The sequence below is a fragment of the Microtus ochrogaster genome, chromosome 4, assembly GCF_000317375.1.
Source record: "Microtus ochrogaster isolate Prairie Vole_2 chromosome 4, MicOch1.0, whole genome shotgun sequence".
Lineage (NCBI taxonomy): Eukaryota > Metazoa > Chordata > Mammalia > Rodentia > Cricetidae > Microtus > Microtus ochrogaster.
In genome coordinates, this window is record NC_022011.1 from 17,117,114 (window position 1) to 17,140,249 (window position 23,136).

Consider the following 23,136-nt stretch of genomic DNA (forward strand, 5'->3'; position numbering starts at 1 on the left):
GTGTGTGTGTGTGTGTGTGTGTGTTGTAGGTATGTGCACATGAATGCAGGTGGCTGTGGAGGCCAGAGGAGTCAGGTCCCCATAGAACTAGAGTTTATAAGTATTTGTGAGCCACCTGATATGGGTGCTGGGAGTCAAGCTCTAGTCCTGGAAGTGCAGTGGATGCTCTTAACCACTGATCCCTTTTTTAGCCCTAGCATGTATGTCTTTAATGAACATCTTGATTTATTTAAAAAAACAAAAACCAAAAAAGTTCTTTTTATCCTAGCACCTGGGTCATTGAGGACCTGGGGGGGGGGGGCGTTAAACCTAAAATAATGGTGGCTTAATGATTTTCTTTCTTTCTTTCTCTCTTTTTTTCCTTCTTTGGAAAGAATCCCAGTGTCCAATTACCCCGAAATGTGCTGTATAACACAACCCACCTGTACTTGTCTAAAAAGGTTTTTTGTTTGTTTGTTTGTTTTGGTTTTTGGTTTTTCGAGACAGGGTTTCTCTGTGGCTTTGGAGCCTGTCCTGGAACTCGCTCTGTAGACCAGGCTGGTCTAAAAAGGTTTTTAAGTGGTAATTGATGGTTGTAAATTATCTGAACTTTGTGCTTTTGGAACACAAAGCTTTAAGTGATAAAATATTAAAGCATCTTTAGATTTGTTTGGGATTTTATTTTTAAATATTTATTTATTTATTATGTATACAATGTTCTGTCTGTGTGTATGTCTGCAGGCCAGAAGAGGGCACCAGACCCCATTAAAGATGGTTGTGAGCCACCATGTGGTTGCTGGGAATTGAACTCAGGACCTTTGGAAGAGCAGGCAATGCTCTTAACCTCTGAGCCATCTCTCCAGCCCCCCTTGTTTTGGGTTTTAAAGGCTGGCAAATGGTGCTAAGGTGTGACTTAGTTGGTAGAGTGTTTGCCTGGCATTCATGCCTGAGGCCTACAGTTCCATCTCTAGCACTACAAGGGGAGAGGTGTGTGACGTGCCTTGAGGCTCTTGGAAATACAGAACAGAATTGGGGAGGGCTTACCAAACTGTTTTTGATTTGCAGGCAGAGGTCATTATGAACTATCATGTCGGTGAGACGGTGCTGTCATTGCAGAAGACCACACTGATTCCTGGAGGCTCAGAATCACTGGTCTATACCACGTTGTCTGGAGGGATTGGCATCCTTGTCCCTTTCACATCTCATGAGGTTGAGTTCCCACATTTCCTTTTTCTTATTCTTCTCAGATTGTTTCCTGGTGTTGAATCTGCCTAGGATAGTAAGCCGTTACTTATAAGTAATGTTCTGGAAATTGTATGAGGTGGCAGTTAACATGCCTGGGAAATAGAATCTTGAGTTCTTTGAGGAAGGTCCTCTCTGCCGTGATGTAGGTACAGGGTTATATTCTGAGCCCAAAGCCTCAAAGCAGTAGTCCAAAGACCAGGCATGATAAACTGAGATTGATGTCTCATGGGACATGTTTGCTTGGCAAGAGTCAATGACTTAGAATTGGGCATGGTGGCACATAATGCCAAGACTCAGTAGGCCACTGTCCAGATGATTTCAAGTTGAAGGCCAGACTGGACTGTGTAGTGAGACCCTGGCTTTTGAAAGCTCGGTGTCCTGTCTGTACTTAGTTGTGGAAAGCATAGTCCAGCAGTTGAAATCACTTCTTTCTCAGAGATAGATTCTGTTTCTTCCTTTAGGACCACGACTTCTTCCAGCATGTTGAGATGCACCTGCGATCTGAGCATCCCCCTCTTTGTGGACGGGATCACCTCAGCTTTCGTTCTTATTATTTCCCTGTTAAGGTAAGTTGGAAAGGGAATCCTAAGCCTATTCACTGACCTTTTCTGTTGGCCTCTATTTTTTTTTTTAAATCAAGTAGTTAGTTCTAGCTCAGTGTAGTGGTGCATCCTATAATCCCAGCATTGGAAGGCTGGTAGGAGGATCATGAATTCTGAACTAAACTGGAGTATTTATATAACTTGTATTTGAAAATCAGTTGGGTTATACTCAGTGGTGGAATATTGTAGTCAGAGACAAAGCTGCACTGGGTTTTGCCAGTCTGAACAATGGCTACTCGGGTGTGAGCATGAGTATTTTCATAGTATGTACCTTTTTCTTTGGACATCTTAATTTTTTCCTTCTCTGATTCTTCCATGTCTTAGAATGTGATTGATGGAGATCTTTGTGAGCAGTTCAACTCCATGGAGCCCAACAAGCAGAAGAATGTCTCTGAAGAGCTAGACCGAACCCCACCTGAAGTGTCCAAGAAGCTTGAGGATATTCGGACCCGTTATGCTTTCTGAGCCCATCTTCATCTGGGGGCTTGTCAGATCGCCCCTCTTTGTTCCCATCACTACTGTCTGGCTTCTGCCGCATGGCAGGAGAAAAGTGATGTGATAATTAAGACTGTAATGTTAAAGCCAATAGCTCTGCACCCTCAGCTCCTCCTTTGGAACAACTGGTTCTCCTTACATTTGGCACTGAGGTCCACTCCTCGACATAATGTGCTTCAGGGTGGAACACAGTATTCCTTGTTCCCAAAGCCATCCCTAAATTCTGGCTCTTGTCTACTTTTGTACACACTCTTAATTTTCATTGTTTTCCTGTAAATACAGTTTTATACAAAATTGCTTTGTGAGATGGAGGGAGGCAAGCTAGGGTGCAGCCATGCTGGTTGCAATGTGGCTTAGTTCTGCCCTCTGAACCCTCCCAGATATATAAAACTAATTTTTAAGGTGGCCAGCATCAGTGTGTCTTTTTCTGGGGAATTCAAGAGAAAAGTTTGAGCCTACGTTGGAACAATAACTAGATGTTACTTCTAGGTACCTATGTAGAAATTTGCTATAGAGGTAAAGAGTGTGCTCACCAACCATGTGAGCATAGCCCCTCTTACTCTTGGATATTGTAAAGGAAGGGGTGTTGTCCCTTCCCTTCAGATCTTTGCTACTCTGAAGTCTTAAATTTGGCATGCATGATTCCCAGATGGGGAGTCTGATTTCACAGTGCTTTGCTTAAGTGGCTCCCGAAATTTTGAGTCTGGTGATTAGGAGTCACTGAGCACAGATGAACTCACATACTAACCTACCCCTGGAGACAATCATATGGGCCCTGCATAGAGACACATAGATGACCTGGGGGAGGATGTATCTGCAGCACATATCTTGGCCAGGTTGCAGATTGGCCTTGAGGAGTGCGTACATTAGGAAGGACTACCTACTGCCATCCTTTTGGCCCCAAGTGACTTACTTTCAGAACTCTTCAAGCCATAATTGGAAATTCCTCTAACCGGCCAATTTTATGGAAAGCCCTAATCTTTTTGTTTGTTTTGATGTTTGGTTTTTTTTCGAGACAGGGTTTCTCTGTGTAGCTTTGGTTCTTCCTGGAACTAGCTCTGTAGACCAGAGCTAGCCTCGAACTCACAGAGATCCCTCTGCCTCTGCCTCCCAAGTGCGTGTGCTACCACTGCCCGGCTGGAAAGCCCTAATCTTTAAGGCAGCTCTCTAGCACATTGAACCTGGAGATACCCAAACTCACTGCTGGTCTCGGTGTGTAATAAAAGTTGAATTTCTCCACTCGGCCACCTAAATTGGCTAAATTCTCTACTTCTTATCTGGTAAGAATTGTGACTGGGAGTGGTTACACATAACTTAATTTGAGTGCTAGTGCTGGCTTCCTCAGCGCAGTAAGCAAGTCAAGCTGGCCTGCTTCTGCCCTTCTAGTGCTGGAGTTGCAGATGTGGACTGGTTCCCAGCTTTGTAGTGTAGAGTGGGTTTCTGATACCTACTGGGTCTGGCATTAGAAATCTCAGTTCTGCTGGGCCCTAGTGACGCACACCTTAAAACCCAGTACTTGGGAGGTAGAGTCAGATGAATTGCCGAGTTCAAGGACAGCCAAGGGATACACAAAGAAACCCTGTCTCAAAAAATAAAGTACCCCTGTTTAAAACAAACTTTAATAAGTGTGTAGCAAATGGGTGAGGCTGAATTATTTAAGGATACCACCATGGCCAGCTCAGTGGATTGAGCAAGTAGGTAAATGGGGAATTGAGAAAAGAGGGGGTCATGTAGCTTTGCTCTTACCCTCTAAATCCCCTGCTACTGGGGTCTGAGAGCGGACGCAGTGCTGCTCAGCTGCCTCAGCTTTTCCCTGACCTCAGGGCAGGGGATTTGCAGATGTTGCTTCCTTTGGAAGATGTCTTGCCAAGAATAGCATTCCTGTGGGGAAGGGGTTCGAGTTGGACTGTTCCTGGAATGTTGCTGTTTTTGGTTTGTGCAGATGCATTGCTTGCAGGACAGCGCTAGGGCTGGGAATGTACTCCAGGCTTGCTGCCTCACAGGGAGAGGGCAGGAGTCCAGGATGCCGGGTGCTCTCAACCTTTTTTTGAGAGCCGGAAATGCTGAGGTATTTTTTCATCTACCCAGCTTTCAGGATCTGTTAATTCCTTAGTTCTGTTTTTCTATTCCAAGTAGAAATGCCATGTTTGCATGAGTCATCCACTTGTTCATTTACATGAAATACTGTACATGTGTATGTTTTAAGTTTATTCATGCTTTAAATTAATCTCTTGAAAGCTTGTCCACAAAATACTGGTTGGAGAGCAGATAGCTAGTATGGGCACATGGCAGAGACTGAGCACTTAAGCTTCGCTCTTGATTTTCTGGGAAACTGAGTTCTAGTGAACTGAAGCAACAGTATTAGCTGGTTGTCAGTTTGAACCAGCATAAGCAAAAGCTGTTGCTTGGAAAGCTTGAAAAGCCAGCATTGGAAATGTTGGCCACTGAGAGTCATGAGCACCAGTTCTATCCTGGGTCTGTTCTACCACCAGGTTGGAAGAGAGTGTCGGTGACCTGACAGCCTCCCACTGAGGATGGAGCAGAGTGAGGAAGCGTGGGACCTTGAGTCTCAGAACTTAAGGGCCAAGTCTAATTTCCTCAGGTCAAAAGAGCACAGCTTGGGAAGTTTTAGAAAAAATCAGAAAATCCTGCATCTAGCCGGGCGGTGGTGGCGCACGCCTTTAATCCCAGCACTCGGGAGGCAGAGGCAGGCGGATCTCTGTGAGTTCGAGACCAGCCTGGTCTACAGGAGCTAGTTCCAGGACAGGCTCCAAAACCACAGAGAAACCCTGTCTCGAAAAAACGGAAAGAAAAAAAAAATCCTGCATCTAAAAATTGAGGCAGGGTAGGCAGCCAGTAAGAAACCTGTCATTCAGACCCAGGACTTGTCTACATAGACTGCTGGTATCCACTCAAGAACCTTGCTTTTGAGTGTTTGAGTCCGGTGCAAGTGACCTAGACCTCACTAGCTGTGACTGGCACTTGTTCAAAGCAAAACAGCAAGTACTAGTTGGAAGTTACAGTTTCAGGAAAGAGGTTCACTTTGAGGTTGCTGAAGGGCTGTCTTCAGTTCAGCTCCACCCGGACAGTCAGAATCCAGAGTTAGCCTGCCTCTTTCTGGCCCCTGTCTGGATTTCATTTGCAAACCACACACAGACTCACCCAGCAGACCCCTTCTGTGAGCAAAAATATTGAAATAAGAGGTTTTGTTTTCTGTTTTTACGTTTTACTGTTTATGGCACATACTGGCATGTGCATGGTATGTGTAGGTGTGTGCATTCAGGGAACAAGTGATAGAAGTAATTTGTCCACGTGGAACCTTCGGGTCAAACTTAGGTTGTCAGGCTTGGCAGCAGACTGGCTGAACCATCTTGCCAGCCCACGAGTTGCTTTTGGTAAGGTTTGGGAAGATTTTCATAGGCTCCTTTTGAAAGTCCATAGTAATATGTAATCAGGACATGAGGATAAATACAAGTACTAGATTTGCTCTAGGCCTTGGACTGGTGCTGTCAGACACATGGGACTCTCGCCCTTAAGTAGCTGGTGCTGTAACTAGAGAAGATAACTTTACCCACGAAGCCTTGAAAAAACGTCTGCGAGAGGCCATGTGGCAAAGAAATCCTTGGAAAAGCATTGGACAGTGGAATCCGCTAACTTGAATGTGGCTGTTAACAGGGGTACTGACTGTCCTGAGGGTGGTCCTGGCTCTGTTAGACCTGCTACCACCTCCATCCTGAACTACCGGCCTAGAAATGGGACACCACACCAGGTCAAGAGACCCAAGAGCACAACAGTGCTGCCTTGTGGCTGTGTCCTCATCTCTACCTCTTCTGCCTGACAACGCCTTGGCAGAGCTTCTGTGCAGGACCTGCGCAGTGTGGTTCACAGTGGCTGCTGCGAGGGGGTGGGGAATTGGCTGGGTGAATTCCAGTGTGGGCATATTGTCTTCTGCAAGTTCAGGGAATCCAGTTTTCTCAATCTAATTAAGAAAGCATTTCTTGAACAACACTCATTAGCATTTAGAATAGGGCAAGCCCTTGTGTCCAGACCAGGATTCCCAGCCTAAGCTTGGAGTCAGATGTTAATTGAGTGGGCCCTGACAGAGGAAAGCACAGCTCCCTCCCTTGTTTGATAACGTGATGCCTTCAACACTCCACTACCACGGCCACCATTGTGATGTCTGGTGCTGGAGGGGCTGAAGGATCCTTTGGGGAACAGGGGTAGCTACCCCTAACTATTCCAAATACAGTCATAAAATTAGGGCAGTGCGGGAGCGCACACCTAGAATCACAGCACTCCAAAGCAAAGCTCTAGACCAGCTTGAGCTACACAGCAAGTTTGAAACTAACCTGGGCTATACTGAGACCTTTAAAAAAGAAAAAGTGGGCTCTAAAAACTTAGCAAAGAAAGTGGTGCTGTCCCTGCCACCTAGAGCCAGCCACTCAGCCTAGTCACCACTACCAGGTAAGCAAAAGTAACTGGGTCTACAGGTGTGGCTGAGACTCCGGAGGTTTCCATGAGGGCTGTCTCGGGCTTTGTGATTAGACCTCGGTAAGCAGCTGTGGAATCTTGGGTAAATACACCACCCTGAGCTCAGTTCCCTGTCTGTAGACAGGGTCGACTGGGTGCTCAGCAATTGAGACCCTAACAAACTCCCCTAGCCACCGTCAGCTATGGTTCAGTGTTAGAATGTAGAGAATCTTGTCTGATTCGCGTACTCTGGAGAGGGCCTGGAATTGTCCCTAAAAAACAGTCCAATATACAGAGAAACGAGGGTTGGATTCTAAAGACACCCCCATACTCACCCTCAGGGTTGTCTGTCCCCTTGCCTTGGCTGTGTTTGAGGCTCTCTCCTACTCCACACTCCAAGACAGGCAGGCTGGGGCCACATGGCCCCGCCCCACTCAGCCCTTGCTGGCTCCCGTTCTAGAATCAAGTCTGAGCTGCTGTAGCTTGTGTTCCCCACCCTCTGACGGGAAGACTGGATTGTAGGCTGAGGGGCCGTCAAGGCCTCTCCCACAGGACATTTACTGCCACAGTTCCAAGGCACCTGCTCCAGGCCTTGAGCAGCTTGAAGCTTCCAGCAGTCCGGAGAAGCCCACGTTCTGGCAGGTGAGCAGGGAAACGGCCCTCGGGACTTGGTTTCACATGGCTGCTGTGATGGATGCTTCTCCCTCACCAATTTAACTGCTGTTTCACTCTGCTTCAAGTCAGACTTGAGCTGGAGTTGACAGGAGGGTGCTGACAGAGAAGCTCAGAAATGCTATAGACTGTCTGCTACAGGCTTTTAGTCTTTAACCTTTGCTTCAGCAGTCTTGCTGGAGAAAAACAGAGCCATATAACTCAAATTAACTTCCCTGGGTGGCTGTGTGAGTTTTGTCAGTGAGCAAACCGACATTCTGAATTGGTTTTGGCTTCCAAAGAATGGCAGATTGCCTTAGGTCTGTACATCTTAATGTGCTATGTGCATGAATTATTTATTGCTTGTATGAACCTCCTAGTCAAAAGTTAATTGAGGCTAGCTGGCACGGTGGCACACACCTGTAATTCCAGCACGTGGGAGGTGGGGGTAGGAGAAGTAGTCATCGTTGGCTACTTAACAAGTTCAAGGCCAGCCTCCAAATAAAATAAAATTTTAAAAAAAAATCTTTAAAAGAAAGGGAAACACGGGGCTTAAGAAAGAACTCAGTCCGTAAAACGCTTGCAAGGCACTGAAGACCTGGGTACCTTCCCTAGAACGTGTGTGAAGAAACACTGGGCATGGTGACATGTTCGCAATCCCATGCTGGGGAGGTGGGGACAGGTGGATCCTTGGGGCTTACTGGCTGGGCAGTCTAACCTGCTTTGCTAGTTCCAGGTTAGTGGGAGACCCTGTCTCAAAAAGAGGTGGGCAGTGACTAAGGATTGACACACAGAGTGGTTCTCTGCCCTTGACATTGCGACACACACGGAAGAGCGGCAGAGGGGAGCCAGTGTTTCTGAAATGACAATAAAGTTCTATTTTTACATTTTGCCCTTTTTAAAACTTTAGACAGGGTCTCATGGTGTAACCCTGGCTGCCCTAGAACTCACTCTGTAGATCAGGCTAGCTTCAGACTTTGTGTGCATCTGCCTCTATGCCTGGCATAACCATCATTTTAAGGATCTAGGGGGTATTTGTCATATTAACAAACCTAACTCACAGTGTCTTTGCTCCCCATGAAGCTCAATTGTTTCTCAATGGTTTTGGAACCTAACTTCCATGGAGGACTGTGGAAATATTCTGGCCTTTTTTATCATCACTGTTCTTTTTCCTTTTCCCCAGAGTGTATTCTCCACCCAGAATGAACACTAATGAATACTTGGGGCAAAGGGCAAGGACATTTTTGTGATGCTACTCACATACATGAGTTAGCTCCTTCACCAGGAGTCACAAGACATAATTATTCATTTCTGGGCCCTTGATGCTGGGATGGGGTGAGAGGGGACTTTCCCTCTCAGGGGATTTTTCAGGAAAGAATGGGGAGCAATGTTGCATAGTGCTTAATAGCTTGGTAGTGTTTAATAGCTTGGTTTGTATACACATAGCTGACTGATCTTGAATTCTTACCCAATAATGTCTGTTGTTCCTTGATTTGAATGTACAATAGAGATTAGAAAGTTTCTTGGGGGTTTTGGGAGGGAGGTGGTATGCACAGTGCGTCTGGCTTACCTCATGCTCCCGGAAGCATCCAAAGGGCTCTTCCAGCCTGGGACTGTCCCTGGGCTGTTACCAAGCTGAGCAGGATGAGAAGGTCTGGGAAGGGCATGTTCTTTCCAGACCTCTGAACTAAGTAAAGGCTTGGTGGCTGATAGAGGACTTTTTTTTTTTTTTAATTGACCTCTTGTCCATCCTGAGGCCAGAAAATTGGTTGTCAGGTCTCAAACCTCCTTTGAATGACCCCTGGCTCTGGCCTCCCTCCCTTTCAGGTCAGGAATTCATCCTTCACTTCTGTATTAGTTACTTTTCGGTTGCTATGGTGAAATACCGTGACCAGTGGATTTAACTGGCCTATGGTTCTGGGATATGAGAATCTATAATGGCAGAACAAAGGAATGGTGGCTGGCGAGTAGAGCAGCAGCTGAGAGCTCACATCTAGATCCATGGGCAGGAGGCAGAGACCTCACTGACTAGAAACTTTGGAGCCCACCCCTAGTGACATACTTCCTCCACTTAGCTCACACCTCCTAGTCTTTCCTAATGTTCCCACCAGCTGAGGATCAAGTATTCAAATGCCCGAGGCTTATGGTGGACAGACATCCCATTCAAAACACCGCACCATCACAGCCATCTTCCACAGCGTAGGCCTAAGTGATCTCGGAGAACTGGGAAATCCCAGGAAGTCTGGAGGTGCCTCTTCGGGTCCTCACACTGCAGCTGCTGTGGTGTATTGCGGGGTATACATGTGGTGCAGCATAGTGAGCCTTGGCTCTGCAACCAGTTAGGTTGGATGGATCCCCCTGCATTTTGTTACTACTTGCTACATCTGGGAGGCCATGGGCCATCTCTCCATGTACCCAGGCTGCCTTATCTGTGACATGGAAGTGTGAACACCTGTGCACGGTTGGCATGAGCCAACACAGGTAAACATCTGCTAGTTAGCCCGTTATCATCAAAGCTTTGGGGAAGGTACCAGAATAAACAACAGAGACAGGTAGAGAAACGCATTCATCTTCTCAGTCAACAAACTTGTGAGAGTAGGTGGGCATAGTATTGGGAACCCAAGGTAAGTAGGGGCTCTTCCGCTTTTGAAATAGGCATGGAGCTTGTATGTAGAAAGAAGGGGTGGTGATCCTGTCCTCTGGGTCTTGAGGAAAGCTCTATGCTGAAGAATGCATAGCAGTGGATGAGCAGAGACTAGGAGAAGGGACAGGGACAGTGAGGGCTAACACTGAGTGAGTTTGAGCTAGGATGACAGGTTCTGGTGGGCTCCCAAGCTGGGCAAGGGAAAGGGGGCAGAGGAAGACATGAGGTGGGTCAGTGGGAGCCACACTGAAGAACACTGGAGAAGTGAGAATTGCAACTTGACCTCCCTGAGATCCTGTGCTGACAGCTTCCAGGTGTGGGGTGGTGTTGGGAACCTGGAATGCAACCAGCCTTCTCCCATACCTCAGCTTCGGTGACACCCAAAATAAAGAGCTGTGGAGGGTGGGAGCCTAAGGAAAGGCCTGGCACAAGGAGGCATGCCCTGAGACTTGGGTACTGGGACTCTGGAGATCTGGTTCTAGCCCCTCCACCGGAGCACATGGATCTCTTTAGGTGACAGCCTGGGACAGTTTCTTACAGCAGTTCTGGAAGTCTTTAGGGAGGTCTCTGGAAGCCATGGCTGCTGCCATCTCTACTCTAAACCCCTGCCCCTGAGACTGCACTGTCCCAGGGCTCCCTGACTTGGCTCTGGGAGAAAGAGACATCAGGTCTGAAAGTGCAGTCTGTTCCCTGAATCTGGAAATCTGAGAACTCTGGTCCCCCAAGGGAGTTCTGTGTTCTGGTGTCATGCATGCTTGTGTGTGAGAGCCATGTCCCTCAACTGTGGGACCTCTCTTGGGACCTGAGCTGTACTTGGCCTGGGAACCTGCCTCTTAAGCTTCCCAGAGATTTCCATGCTCTCGATGCATGGTGGCCTGGAAGGGGAACCAGCCAGGCTGCCCCTGGGGCCCTCTCCAGGATGGGGGATGTGCCTAGGTTGGGTCAGGACCTGGCTTTAATTAGGAAGGTCCTGGTGATGAGTACTTCCTGGCAGCCACAGAGGAAGATCAGCCCCCACTTTAAAGCTTGCTGGGGGTACCAACCCATCAGATTTCACAGCACACGGCCATACAAGATCACACAGCAGGATCCAGCTCCTGTCTGGCCTGGCCGCTCACATATCCTCTCCAGCATCCCTTCCTTCCAGCACGTCAACAGTCAGCACGTCCCTGCTCCCTTGTCTTTTGATTTCCCTGCGTCCTTGGTGTCTCTTTGCAGACAGTTTCTTGTCGGCTCATTCCTCCATTGACAGTTCTGTGGTGGTGCTGAGCGTACGCACACTGTTACACCACTGATCTTACCAGACAGAAACTCTACCCGCTTAGCCACTCCCCAGCCCCTCTCCCCAGCTCCTAGGGCAATTTTTCTACTTTCTCCCTCTGATTTTGACCACTCCTCTAACTGAACTTGCAGACTTGTGAATGGTGCATTTCACTTGGCAAAATGTCTTCAAGGTTTCTCCAGCTGGACAGTGTGGCGTGGTTCGCTTCCTTCTCCAAGCTGAACGATAGTCCATTGTGTGTGTGTGTATACATGTACATTTTTTTGCTTATCCACTCGTTTTTTTCTTGAGGCCCCGCCACACACTGCTCAAGGGTCCCATGTCTCCACATCCCTATCAAAGTTTAGGTTCTGGCAGTCCTTGTTGATAGCAGCTACCCTAATGCATGTGTTGGTGTCTCAGAAAGGCTTTTATTTATGTCTCCGCGATGACTAACGACCTTTTCATATGCATGTTGCCCATTTGTGTATGATTGTTAGCAAACAGCCCTTTGCCATCTTCTAATTAAGTTGTTTAAGTTCTCACTGGGAGGAATTCTTTATAGATTCCAGGTGTTAACCCCTTGTCGTCGAGGTCCATCCATAGCTTCTTCCCTCTGCACACTGCCTTTCACTGTTGGTTGTGTCGCACACATACACACACACACACACACACACACACACACACACCCCACACACCACATCTTCTTCATTCATTTTTGTTTGTTTGTTTATTTGTATTTTTCTGAGACAGGGTTTCTCTGTGTAGCCTCGACTATCCTGAAACTTACTCTGTTGACCAGGCTGGTCTCAAACGCAGAGATCTGCCTGCCTCTGCCTCCTGAGTGCTGGGATTAAAGGTGTGCACCACAATCACCCAGCTTCATTCTTTAATTAAAATTATTCTTATTTCTGGGCTGGAGAGATGGCTCAGTGGTTAAGAGCATTGCCTGCTCTTCCAAAGGTCCTGAGTTCAATTCCCGGCAACCACATGGTGGCTCACAGCCATCTGTAATAAGGTCTGGTGCTCTCTTCTGACCTGTAGGAATACACGCAGACAGAATATTGTATACATAATAAATAAATAAATATTTTTAAAAAATTATTCTTATTTCTTTATCTATGTCTTTTGGTTAAAAGTTAATCCCATGTCAGTTGATGCACAAACTTTAAATTTTGATCTAGTTTCACTTGGCTGTTTCTGCTTTGGCTACCTGCATTTTTTTTTAATGTGTAAGGTGGTGTTTTTACCAGTATGCAAGACTATTCACCACGTGCCTGCAATGCCCACAGAGGCCAAAACTCTGGGACTAAAGTTATAGACAGTTGTGAGCCAACATGTGGTTGCTGGGAAACAAACCCAGGTCCTCTGGAAGAACAACCAGCGCTCTTAACCACTGAACCGTCTCTCCAGCCCTGCTGCCTACAGTTTTTTGTATCCTGTCTGAGAAACAATCACCAAGTCCAAAGTCACGGAACCTTTCTTCTGTTTTTCTTGTAGGAATTACTTTTCAGTCTTAGCAGTTCTTAAGCCTCTTATCAGCTTTACTGCTTTTTATTATACGTGATTATAAGAAATACCAATCCAGGGCTGGCAAGATGGCTCAGAGGGCAAAGGTGCTTGCCTCCAGGCCAGATGGTCTGAGTTCAGTGTCCAGGAACCATATGGTAGGAAGAGAAAGCAGACTCCTGAAAGTTGCCCTTCCCCTGTGTATGCGTGTGTCCCTCTCTGTGCCTATCTCTCTCTCTCTCTCTCTCTCTCTCACACACACACACACACACACACACACACACACAAATACACACAAATCAACACATCTGAGCACACACTAAATAAATGTAATCATTTTAAAATGCTAATTCAAGGGCTGGAGAGATGGCTCAGAGGTTAAGAGCACTGATTGCTCTTCCGGAGGTCCTGAGTTCAATTCCCAGCAACCACATGGTGGCTCACAACCATCTGTACTGAGATCTGGTGCCCTCTTCCGGCGTGTAGGCATACATCGAGGCAGAATGTTGTATACATAATAAATAAATAAATCTTTAAAAAAAATAAATAAAATGCTAATTCAAAAATACACAAGTATTTCTAGGCTGGCCTGTGAATTCACCTCCCTCCTGCCTTAGGCTCCTGAATCCTAAGATTCCAGGCCTGTGCAACTTTCCTGACCGGGCCCTACGTCCTCACCTCTTACACTCTAACTGCACAGGAATTGTTACCAGGGAATTAAAATGTGGGTTCTCGTGCTGGAGGCCTGATATGGAGCCCAACAGGCTGGATGTTTCTCCCAGACCTTTAGGGGATGATTACCAATACTTTGATTAAGCAGCCACACTTGAAGCAGTGAGAGCATGCCTGTGTAAACACCCAGGGTCACTTGTTCACACCTCTCCTTTACGGTGTGTTTCTTCCCCCTCCTGACAGTGTGGTATGCAGACGCCTGTTGTAAGTGCAGGGCTCTGTCTTCCTTGCAGGCGGACGAATTTAGAGCACGCCAACCCTCTATGTTCCACACAGCACAGTGGCTCATGCCTGTGACTCTGCCTTTACTTCCCTGAAATAATTATTGATTGTATCTCTATGAAGCTGACTGGAACTTGGACACCAGGTGTGTCTGTCCTCAAAGGAGTCACTCAGAAGACTGATCCCTTAACCTCGAGCCTCTGTCCATCTCCAGTGGGAAGGGGCAGAGTGGGAAGGGCCGGACATAAAACACACGAGTTAGTCGTGTGGGGTAGGCAAGGGCAGTGTGAGAGAAGGCAGCTGTGGCTCAGTCAATGCTCGTGGCTCCTTACAAAGCTCCAGTAAGTCTCTCCCACTTCACAGATGAAGAAACAAGGCAGGCCCAGACAGCCCCAACCACCCGTGATCATGCACGAAGGCAGGGATGTGGAAGACACGGAGATGCCTGGTTGGCCTTGAGCTGCCCATGCCCCCACTAGATTCTAGAATCTGCACCACAGTCAGGTTCTCTGACCGAATGATAATCCAGGATTCACTTGGCAGCTGCTGGCCCATCGGGTGGCTAAGCCAGCCCTTCGGCCCAGCTCCCACCTGCCCAAGATGCAGGCCTAGGCTCAAGTGTCGGCTTCAGGGTTGCCTTGAGGGAATTGTGAGGCCTAGAGTTAGTCTCACAGTTCCTGGGAACCGTCTCCTTTGGTGCCATCAGCGCCTCCCTAGTCTGGCAGGCCATGGATGGAGTTTGCACCTTGGTGTAGCCTCCAGTGGACATTGACCAGCTGGGCAGTAAGGATGGGGCAGCAATCTGGACAGCGGCAGACAGCCTTGGGCTTGAATCCTAGTTTTCTTACCTGCTGTCTGTAGCACCTGTGACATGGACCCATGCAATGGGATGAAAATGGTATATCCCCAGACTGCCTTATGGCTATTAAGATGGCTGCCAGGGGGGGGAGGGGACAGAGAACAATATGGAGAGATTGGAAGCTCAGGTACTGTTGGTAGCACAAGGGAACATTGGCCGCTCCTCAAACAAAGGAAGAATTACCATAACTGGTAATTCCACCTCTAGATATGTGCTGAAGAAAATCAGAAGTGGAATCTCCAAGAGGTATTTATACAGCCATGTTCATAGCATGTTCACTTTCCTGTTAGTCAAGGGGTAGGAAGCAAGCTACCATCCATAGTCAAATGGGACGTGTCTGTACAGAGAATACTAGTTGGGTTTAAAAAGCAAGAAAATGAGCCGGGCAGTGGTGGCACACACCTTTAATCCCAGCGGGAGGCAGAGGCAGGAGGATCTCTGTGAGTTCGAGGCTAGCCTGGTCTACAGAGTGAGTTTCAGGACAGCCAGAGATACTCAGAGAAACCCTGTCTCAAAAACTACAAAAGAAAAAGAAATGAAAAGAAAAAAGAAAGAAAGAAAGAAAGAAAGAAAGAAAGAAAGAAAGAAAGAAAGAAAGAAAAATTCAGTCACATGCTCCAACATGGATGAGCCTTGAGGACATCACACTAAGTGAAACTAAGTGAATGAACTAAGCCAAATACAAAAGGACAGAAACTGAAAAACTGTATGATCCTGATTCCACCAGAAAGTAGAATGTCAGGACCTGAGAGGATCCGAGTGTGGAGACAGTTTCAGTTTTGCAAGCTAAGAATGTTCTGGAAAAGGGTGGGGACGAAGTTGCACAGCAACATGACTGCTCAATGCACATGACCTAGTGCTAAAAACGATTCAAGGGCGAAGCTGGTGATGGCCTTGAGTGCTGACCTTCCTGTCTCCACCCGCCAAGCGCCAAGCGCTGGGGTCATCTGGGCCACCGTGCCCAGGTGCTGAGGGTTGGCCCCAGGGCCGTGTGCTTGCTGGCAGGCACTCTACTGACCGAGCTGCATTTCCAGGTCTTAGCTTTCCATTTGTTTTGTGTGTGCGTTTGCGTTTGCGTTTGCGTGTGTGTGTGTGTGTGTGTGTGTGTGTGTGTATGTGTGTGTGTGTTTGAGACAGAGTTTCTCTGTGTAACAGCCTAGGCTATCCTGGAACTCACTTTGTAGTCCAGGTTAGCCTCACACTCACAGAACTCCATGTTCCTCTGCCTCCCAAGTGCTGGGATTTTTTTTTTAAACCCACAGTTTTACAAAAACTTCCTACAGGGATTCTGTGAGTATTGAGAGGGGCGATACCCATGAGCGTTTGTCTAGGTCTGTGGAAATCAAGCTTGCTACAGCAAGCAACATTGCCAACCTGGGTACTGAAGAGTTGCTCAGTCTTCAGCAGCTGTTCAGAGCTCGACCGCAGTCATGGATTTGGGACAGCCTTGCTGGAGGAGTGACTCAGCCCCGCTCAGGGGATTCCTAGTGCTTATGAATGGGTCGATTCCAAGCATTGAAAAGTCCCTGGCAAGAGAGCTGGCTTTTCATGGGGAACATTAGCAAGGCAGAGAACCAACTATCAGCACGTGGAGCAGGCTGCCTCATGACTGCTGAGTTCCCTGTCAATGGAAGCAAGTCGGGAGAGGCTGGTGGGCTGCAGAGGAAAGTCCCAGAGGACGTGAGGACAAAGCCAGGGTGTCCCTGAGACTTCGTACCTTTCTGACGTGATCAGTCCAGGCAAAGTTACATGTAACAAGGTCTGGAGGAGTTGAAGACAAACCTTGACCCCAGTCCACGCACAATGACAGCTGTAACTGGGCCATGCCCAGTGCTAATGTAAACAGACAGGATCTCAAGTCCTCTCTTCAACCACCTGACAGGGGCTATTACCACGTGAGAACCAGGTCTGGGGTTAAGTTGCGGCCGGAGGCAGCCAGCAGCCGGTCTGTGGGACTTGAACTCACACACTGTGCTAGACTGGAGACTCCCTGTCCACCTCTCCCAAACTGGCTGCTCCTGCCCCCTATGCTCTGCTAGGTGCTGAGCCAGCTGCCTCAGTCCACCCTCATCCCTGACCAAAAAAGTCAGCACCGCCTGCTTCTAGCCTGGCTGGTTTCACACAATTAGTAGGTGCTGGCTCCCCTGGGAGCTAGGCTCAACCTGCTGGTGTTACAAGATCAGACGACAGCAATGACCTTGACCAGGAGCCACCTTCCTCCATTAAATGCGAACTCCTAGGTTAGAGTGTAGTTCAGTTGGAGGCATGCTTGCCTAGCATGCACGAAACCCTGGGTCTGATCTTCATTGCTGCAGAAACTGGCATAAAGGTGCATGTCTATAATTCTAGCACTCTGGAGGTGGAGACATGATATCAGAAGTGCAAGGTCTGGCTATGTGGTGAGTTTGAGGCTAGCCTGGGCTACAAGAGACTCTCAAATGAAAAGGTCAAAGTCCTGCCCATTGTGTTGAGTTCAGTTCATTTTGTCTTTTGGTAACTATGTATTTGGAACCCTGGGCTCTCGGGATTCCAAGACCAGAATTTGCCTAGCACCGTTTTATCATCTGCTGGGCTACAATGCCATCTTAATGGCGGTGATTCGGTGGCTTCCTCTGACTCTGCTCTTAGGCCGGATGACAGTGCTGTTCATAGCCGCAGTGGCAGAGGTCCAGCCGGGACGTAGTTTATCTAGAGTGCTCCTGTTAGCTGGAAGTGCGGACTGAGGGGAGCTTCTCCATGCTGCTGTGCCAGGCAGGGAGCAAGGCCTCTGACAGACACTAGTTCAGGACTCGGGGAGCCCACCAGGTGACGTGGGGTTGTTGGTACTGCAGATGGTGAAACTGACCTCAAGATCTCTGCTGCCTGCTGGGTCTAAGGGCAAACACTGAGCGCCCCTCACTGAGGTGGAATTACATACATGCATACCCTCCCTTCCGTTCTTTCAATGGCTGCCTCAAGGCTCTGGGTGGAGCTTTGGGAAGGATCCTTTGTGATGGACAGAGAAGCTGCTTAGGGGCTCCCCCAAGGTCCCACAGTGGGAGACGGTGGTAGCCCTCAGGCTCTTTTCCTCCCCCTGCACGGGGTGGGCATGGTTCTGTACTCTTTCCAATAGCTTCCCCGGAGGGGCTGTCCCAGACGCCAGTGGATGATGAGGCATAGGCTGCAGACCAGCTGGACCAGCTGAAGCTGGACCCGAGCCAGGTGCTTTCCCCAGTTCCCTACGGGCAGGAAAGTGACTCCCTGGGCTGCTTCTCGGGAGACGCTGGGCGACACTGGGCAATGCTGCCGCTTGGTTTTGCTGATTGCCGCTCCCCTCTTGGCAGGTGAGAGAAGGGCACTCCTTTCTCTGTCCATGGAAATGGTGCAGGCACATCGTTGCTTACTGCCACAATAGCGTCGGAGTTCTGAACTCTTGACCCCGCCTTGTGAGGCATGGCTGTCAGGAGGAAGAGGAGGTGGAGAGTGGGCGGGAGGAGGGGAAGTGGGGGATCTTGGACTTCCCACAGGGCAGGGAACCCTGACTTCTCTTTGGACTGGAGAGGGAGGGGAAGGGGGGGGGGGGGAGGCTGAGCCAGATGATGGAGGTACACGAGGTCTTGAACTCGGACTGTCTGCCTTCAAACCTATGACATTTCTGGAAAAATTAATGTTTAAAATAGTTCTTAAAGCTTTCTTTAAAAATGAATCAAGGGTGGGGATGGGCTTAGTGGTAGAACACTTGCCTAGAGTGTATAAGGCCCTGGGGTGCAATCCCCAGCAACGAAAATGCAAAACAAAATAAAATAAACCATGGATGTGGTGGTGCTTACCTGTAATCCCAGCACTTGGGAGACAGAGCCGGGAAACAAAAAAACAAAATGGGCATATGCCTTTAATTCCAGGACTTGGGAGGCAGAGGCAGGTGGAACTCTTAGAATTCAAGGCCAGTCTGGTCTACAGAGTAAGTTGTAGGACAGCCAGGACTGTTACACAGAGAAACCCTGCCTTGAAAAGCCAAAAGAAATTAAAAAAAAAAAAAGAATAAAGCCAAGTGGTGGCATGCAGGGAGGCGGACAGGATCGCCATTACAAGATGGCGCCAACAGCCTGTCTTGTTGGAAATAAACAACTCCATATTTGGCTATGCCTTTGGGAGCTGCGTGTCCCCCACTTCCCGCATGCCCGGTGGTTTAGAGTCCTTGGGCCTATCCTGACACAGTCTAGTGTCAGCTGATGGTGGCAGCCAATCACAGGGCGACCCGTGTGCCTACTCCCTATATAGGCAGCTGCTTTAGTGCTCTCAGGCCCCTCGCTTCCTGCTCTCCCTCAACCAAGTGCACTCCATTAAAGCGTGATCTGAGAAGAATCCTCGTGTGGTGGTTGTTCTTTCTCGCTGGTCGAGGAACGGCAGCTCACACCTTTAATCCCAGCACTCGGGAGGCAGAGGCAGGCGGATCTCTGTGAGTTCAAGGTCAGCCTGGTCTACAAGAGCTAGTTCCAGGACAGGCACCAAAGCTACAGAGAAACCTTGTCTTAAAAAAAAAAATAGAATAAAATAAAAAATTAAATATATATGTGTATACACATACATACATGTACAGATTCACATAACTGAGCAGATTTGAAGTGGATTTGCTCTCCTCTAGGACTGGAGACTTAGAGGCTCTGGGCTACAGTGGGGGGAGAGGGGCTAGCCTACCCTGATATACTCAACTAAACACACAGAATCTGTGTTCAGACCCTGAACCTGCAAGATGCCCAGGTCTCCTCACCAGAACCAGATCATGCTACCCTCTGCCTGCTCGCCTGCCTGCGTCCTCCCTCCCTCCCTCCTTCCCTCTTTGCCTCCCTCCCTTCTTTCCTTCCTTCCCTCAGTCCTTCCTTCTTCAAACTTTTTAGCTGCATCTGATGGCTGGGTTGGGGAATGTGGCTTTTCTCTTTTGCTGCCAGATTCTTCCTGCACTGTGGAGTTCTGTGATTGCATCTGCTTAAGTTCAGTGGTTTCCTCCTTGCTTGCTGTGTGACTCTGGTTCCAAGATCCAACATTCTTTTGACCTCCACAGGCACCAGGCACACACACAGTGTGCAGTCACATGCAGGCAAAACACTCATACACATAAAACAAACAAACAAAAAACTTAAAAATAAAAACTGTAATAAAATAATTTTTAAAAAAATTTTTTATTGCATTATAGCTGGGTGCAGTGGCCCACACCTATAATCCTAGCACTCGGGACAAGGGCAGGAAGATATTGAGATGGAAGCCAGGCTGGGTTACACATTTATATCCAGGCCAGCGTGGACTATATAGTAAGACCCTGTCTCAAAACAACAGCAAAGAATAACATTATTGCATTGTAGTGATACCACAGGAAAGTCCAGGCACTGTGGCTCACTCCCGTTAATTGGGAAAATGAACGACAACATACAAAGGTAATAAAAAACAAGGGACTGAGCCAAAGAAAACAACTCTCCCAGGTTTCTTGCCAAAACATAAATTATTCTGATCTCCTCGGACGGGTGTCCCATTAGTTTTCAGACATTTAAATGCACTTGATGTACTTCCGGATCCTTGGCCCAGGGATTCCGCTTCCTGACAGGAGCCAAATCTGCACAGAGTTGTCTGCACAGATAGCCCCTGAGCCTAGCTTGTATAGCATTTAGATAGCAAAGGGGGCTGGTGAGATGGCCAAGCGGGCAAAGGTGATTGTTGCCAAGCCTGGAGATCTGATCGCTCGAACCCACACGGTGGAGGGAGAGAACCTGCTCCCATAAGTTGTCCTCTGGCCTCCACACATGTGCATGCAAGCTCAAATAAATAAATGAACACGTGTCATAAAAATTAAATGACTAAAGAAAAAAAAGAAAGAAAAGAGCAGATTACAAAAGGCTAACAATTGGTAACAGGAAGCAAACTGTCTATACCATGGGGTACTTCGCAGCTGGTAGGAAAGGGAGGCCGGATCCCAGATGCCCAGAGAGACTGACTGAGCGAGGTATGAATCAGCATTCTGCTAATGTCCACAGAAGACATTTTCCCCTACTCTTCCAGTTTTGAAAATGGGAAGCAGGGTATCCACAGGTTTGCACTTCTGATGGCTCCGAAGGAGGCTCCTTCCAGGCCAGTGCTTGGCAATCTGAACTTGCTGCCTATCACTCTGAATGATCTGTTTGCAGAAGGCCTTTTATCTGTGTGTGCATCTCTCCTCTAGTGAGGACACCAGGCACCCAAGTTTGGTTGCCTCCTAATCTGGCCGCATCTCAGTGCACAGCATCTATAAAGATTATCTTGATTTTTGTTGTTGTTGCTTTAGACACTCCATCCCTCTGCAGTCCGGCTGGCCTCACATTGGTAGCCATTCTCCTGCTTCAGCCTCCGGATCATTGGGATTACAAGTCATGGAGGTCAGCTCTGCCAAGACTGCTTCCAAATCAGATCCCACACTGAGTTCCAGGTGGCTGTCAGGGTGCCTGCCATTCAGCTCGCCACAGGCGTGTGCAGCGTGCTACCCTTGGAGGCAGGGAGGTGCCTGGAACCTCTGGTGTGGTTTGTCAGGAGACAAACACAGAGAAGTCTCTGGAAGGAAGCACACACATGCTCGGAGATCCCTGACAGGGAATGAAGGAAGGTGATCTCATGCCACGCTCCCTCCTGCCCTCTTCAGGGCTGAGGCTTGCTTGGTGCATCCAGTGAGAAGGGCAGGGGGCTGGGAAAGGGAGGACGGCTGGTAGAGCCCATCTGCTCAGTCACCTCAGCCTCTGCTGAGGGGGACGGGGCCGACAGATCATTGACCCTGGCGACAAGTGCTTCTGAGAAAGTTCTGTAACAATCCTCCTCCCTAGGCTGTGTTCCACGTTCAGAAAATCAGCTTCCACTACCCCTCAGGAAGAACTGGACTCTTTTGATATTTTTTTGTTTTTTCAGTCTTCTCATAGATTCTCATGGGTGGTCTGTGGAAGGAGTGAGGTGAATGGCCATTTCTTAGCTTTGTGTTATTATTGTTGTCTTGTTTTGAGACAGGAGCTCATGTAGCCCAGACTGGTCTCTTACTGGTTGTTTATCTAAGATGATCCTCAGCTGCTGATCCTCTTGTCTCTGCCTCCCAAGTGTTGGGATTAGAGGCACGCACCACCGTGATTAGTGTGTGCAGAGCTGGGGATGGAACACACAGGTTTGAACACTTTAGGCAAGCGTTCTACTAACTGGTTTCTCTCTACTTGTGAGGCCCCCCTCCGCCTCCTCCCTCTCTGTGCCTGTTCGGACTGGTAGAACCACCTCTCCCCCTCTTGGCTTCTTGTTCACCATAACTTGGCGTTCCCACCCGTGCCAGCTGCTGGATTCAGTTTTGCATCTTGGTGTGCCAACCCCCTAGGCGCACGAGAGACACTCTTCTGAAAGATGCAAAGAGAGCAATATAGGCTTTCTTTGCTGTTCAGAGTGAACCGGAGACTTCATGACCTGATTGAAAAGTATCTGCTGCCAGATGAATGGGAGGTAGGGTGGGAGGCTGCGCGTAACCAGGGCAGGCAGGAGCTAGAGCGAGGGGAGTGAAGAATGAGGCTGGGACCGCCTCCTATCCAGGGCCCCAGATCTTCCCATCTGCTTGGCCTGGGGATCAGGGACCAGAGTTGCCTTCCCTTGCAGCAGCCAACGCCCGATACAGGAAAGTGGAAAAGCCACCCTATCCCTCGCCAGCAGGCTCTTCAGCTTTCATTGCTCACCAAGTAAGGCTTAGAGTCAGAGGCCTGGAGTCTGAGGCTCTTGTTCCAGCAGGGTCTGGAAATTCTGGAAACGTGAACCTGGAGGGGTGATCAATTCCGTGGCTCTGTGACTATAACAGAGCCAACCCGAGCCAGAGCTGGAATGAGAGAGAGGGCCAGGCCTGGGGATAGGCGAGGGTGTGGTGCCCCCAGCAGCATCCACGGAAAAGTGAGACATGAACCCAAAGTCAACAAGTGTAAGGCCAACCTCCCCGTGCATGCTGGGGGCAGGGAGGACACCCCAACAACAGGAAACAAAGCTGCTCTGTTCACCAAGAATCCCATGTCTCCATTGTTCCCCTCCAGGAACATTCTTGAAGTCATGAAAAAGCAGCCAGCTCAGTCCAAGTCCCTGGCATCTGATCTGCTGTGCCTGGTGGACCGGAATGAGGAGGAGGTGGTGGCAGGGAGAAAAGGAGAAAGGGAAGGAGGAAGAGATGGGGAGGGGAGAGGGGTGCCAGGCAAGGTGCAGCAGCTAAGATGAGGTGCAGGCTGAGTTAACAGAGGAGAGCGGGGACTGACTAACAGGTGCTGGGGGCAGACAGCAGTTGGTAGCCTTGTGTGGCTCAATGGCTGCTGTGAGGATGTGTATGCACAGGCGTGTGTGTGTGTGTGTGTGTGTGTGCGTGTGTGTGTGCATGTGTGTGTGTGTGCGTGCGTGTGTGTGTGCGTCTGCGTGCGTGTGTGCGTGCGTCTGCGTGCGTGTGTGCGTGTGTGTGCATGTGTGT

General features: G+C 48.6%; 2 protein-coding genes across 3 annotated transcripts in view; both read left to right on the plus strand.

The window, feature by feature from the left end:
• Sf3b3 (splicing factor 3b subunit 3) overlaps positions 1-2,610 on the plus strand; it is a 41,065-nt gene extending 38,455 nt beyond the window's left edge. The window contains exons 24-26 of the mRNA XM_005345672.3: positions 1,045-1,188; positions 1,686-1,790; positions 2,151-2,610. Coding sequence (XP_005345729.1) covers positions 1,045-1,188; positions 1,686-1,790; positions 2,151-2,291 — 390 coding nt within the window. The 3' untranslated portion in view covers positions 2,292-2,610. The remainder of the gene's footprint in view (positions 1-1,044; positions 1,189-1,685; positions 1,791-2,150) is intronic.
• Positions 2,611-7,276: 4,666 nt separating this feature from the next.
• Positions 7,277-23,136, plus strand: part of Il34 (interleukin 34) — a 57,636-nt gene continuing 41,776 nt past the window's right edge. The window contains exon 1 of one of the 2 annotated variants that reach the window (XM_005345674.3): positions 7,277-7,433. The gene's annotated coding sequence lies outside the window, so the exon portion shown is untranslated. The remainder of the gene's footprint in view (positions 7,434-23,136) is intronic. The other variant, XM_005345673.3, reaches the window with a different exon arrangement.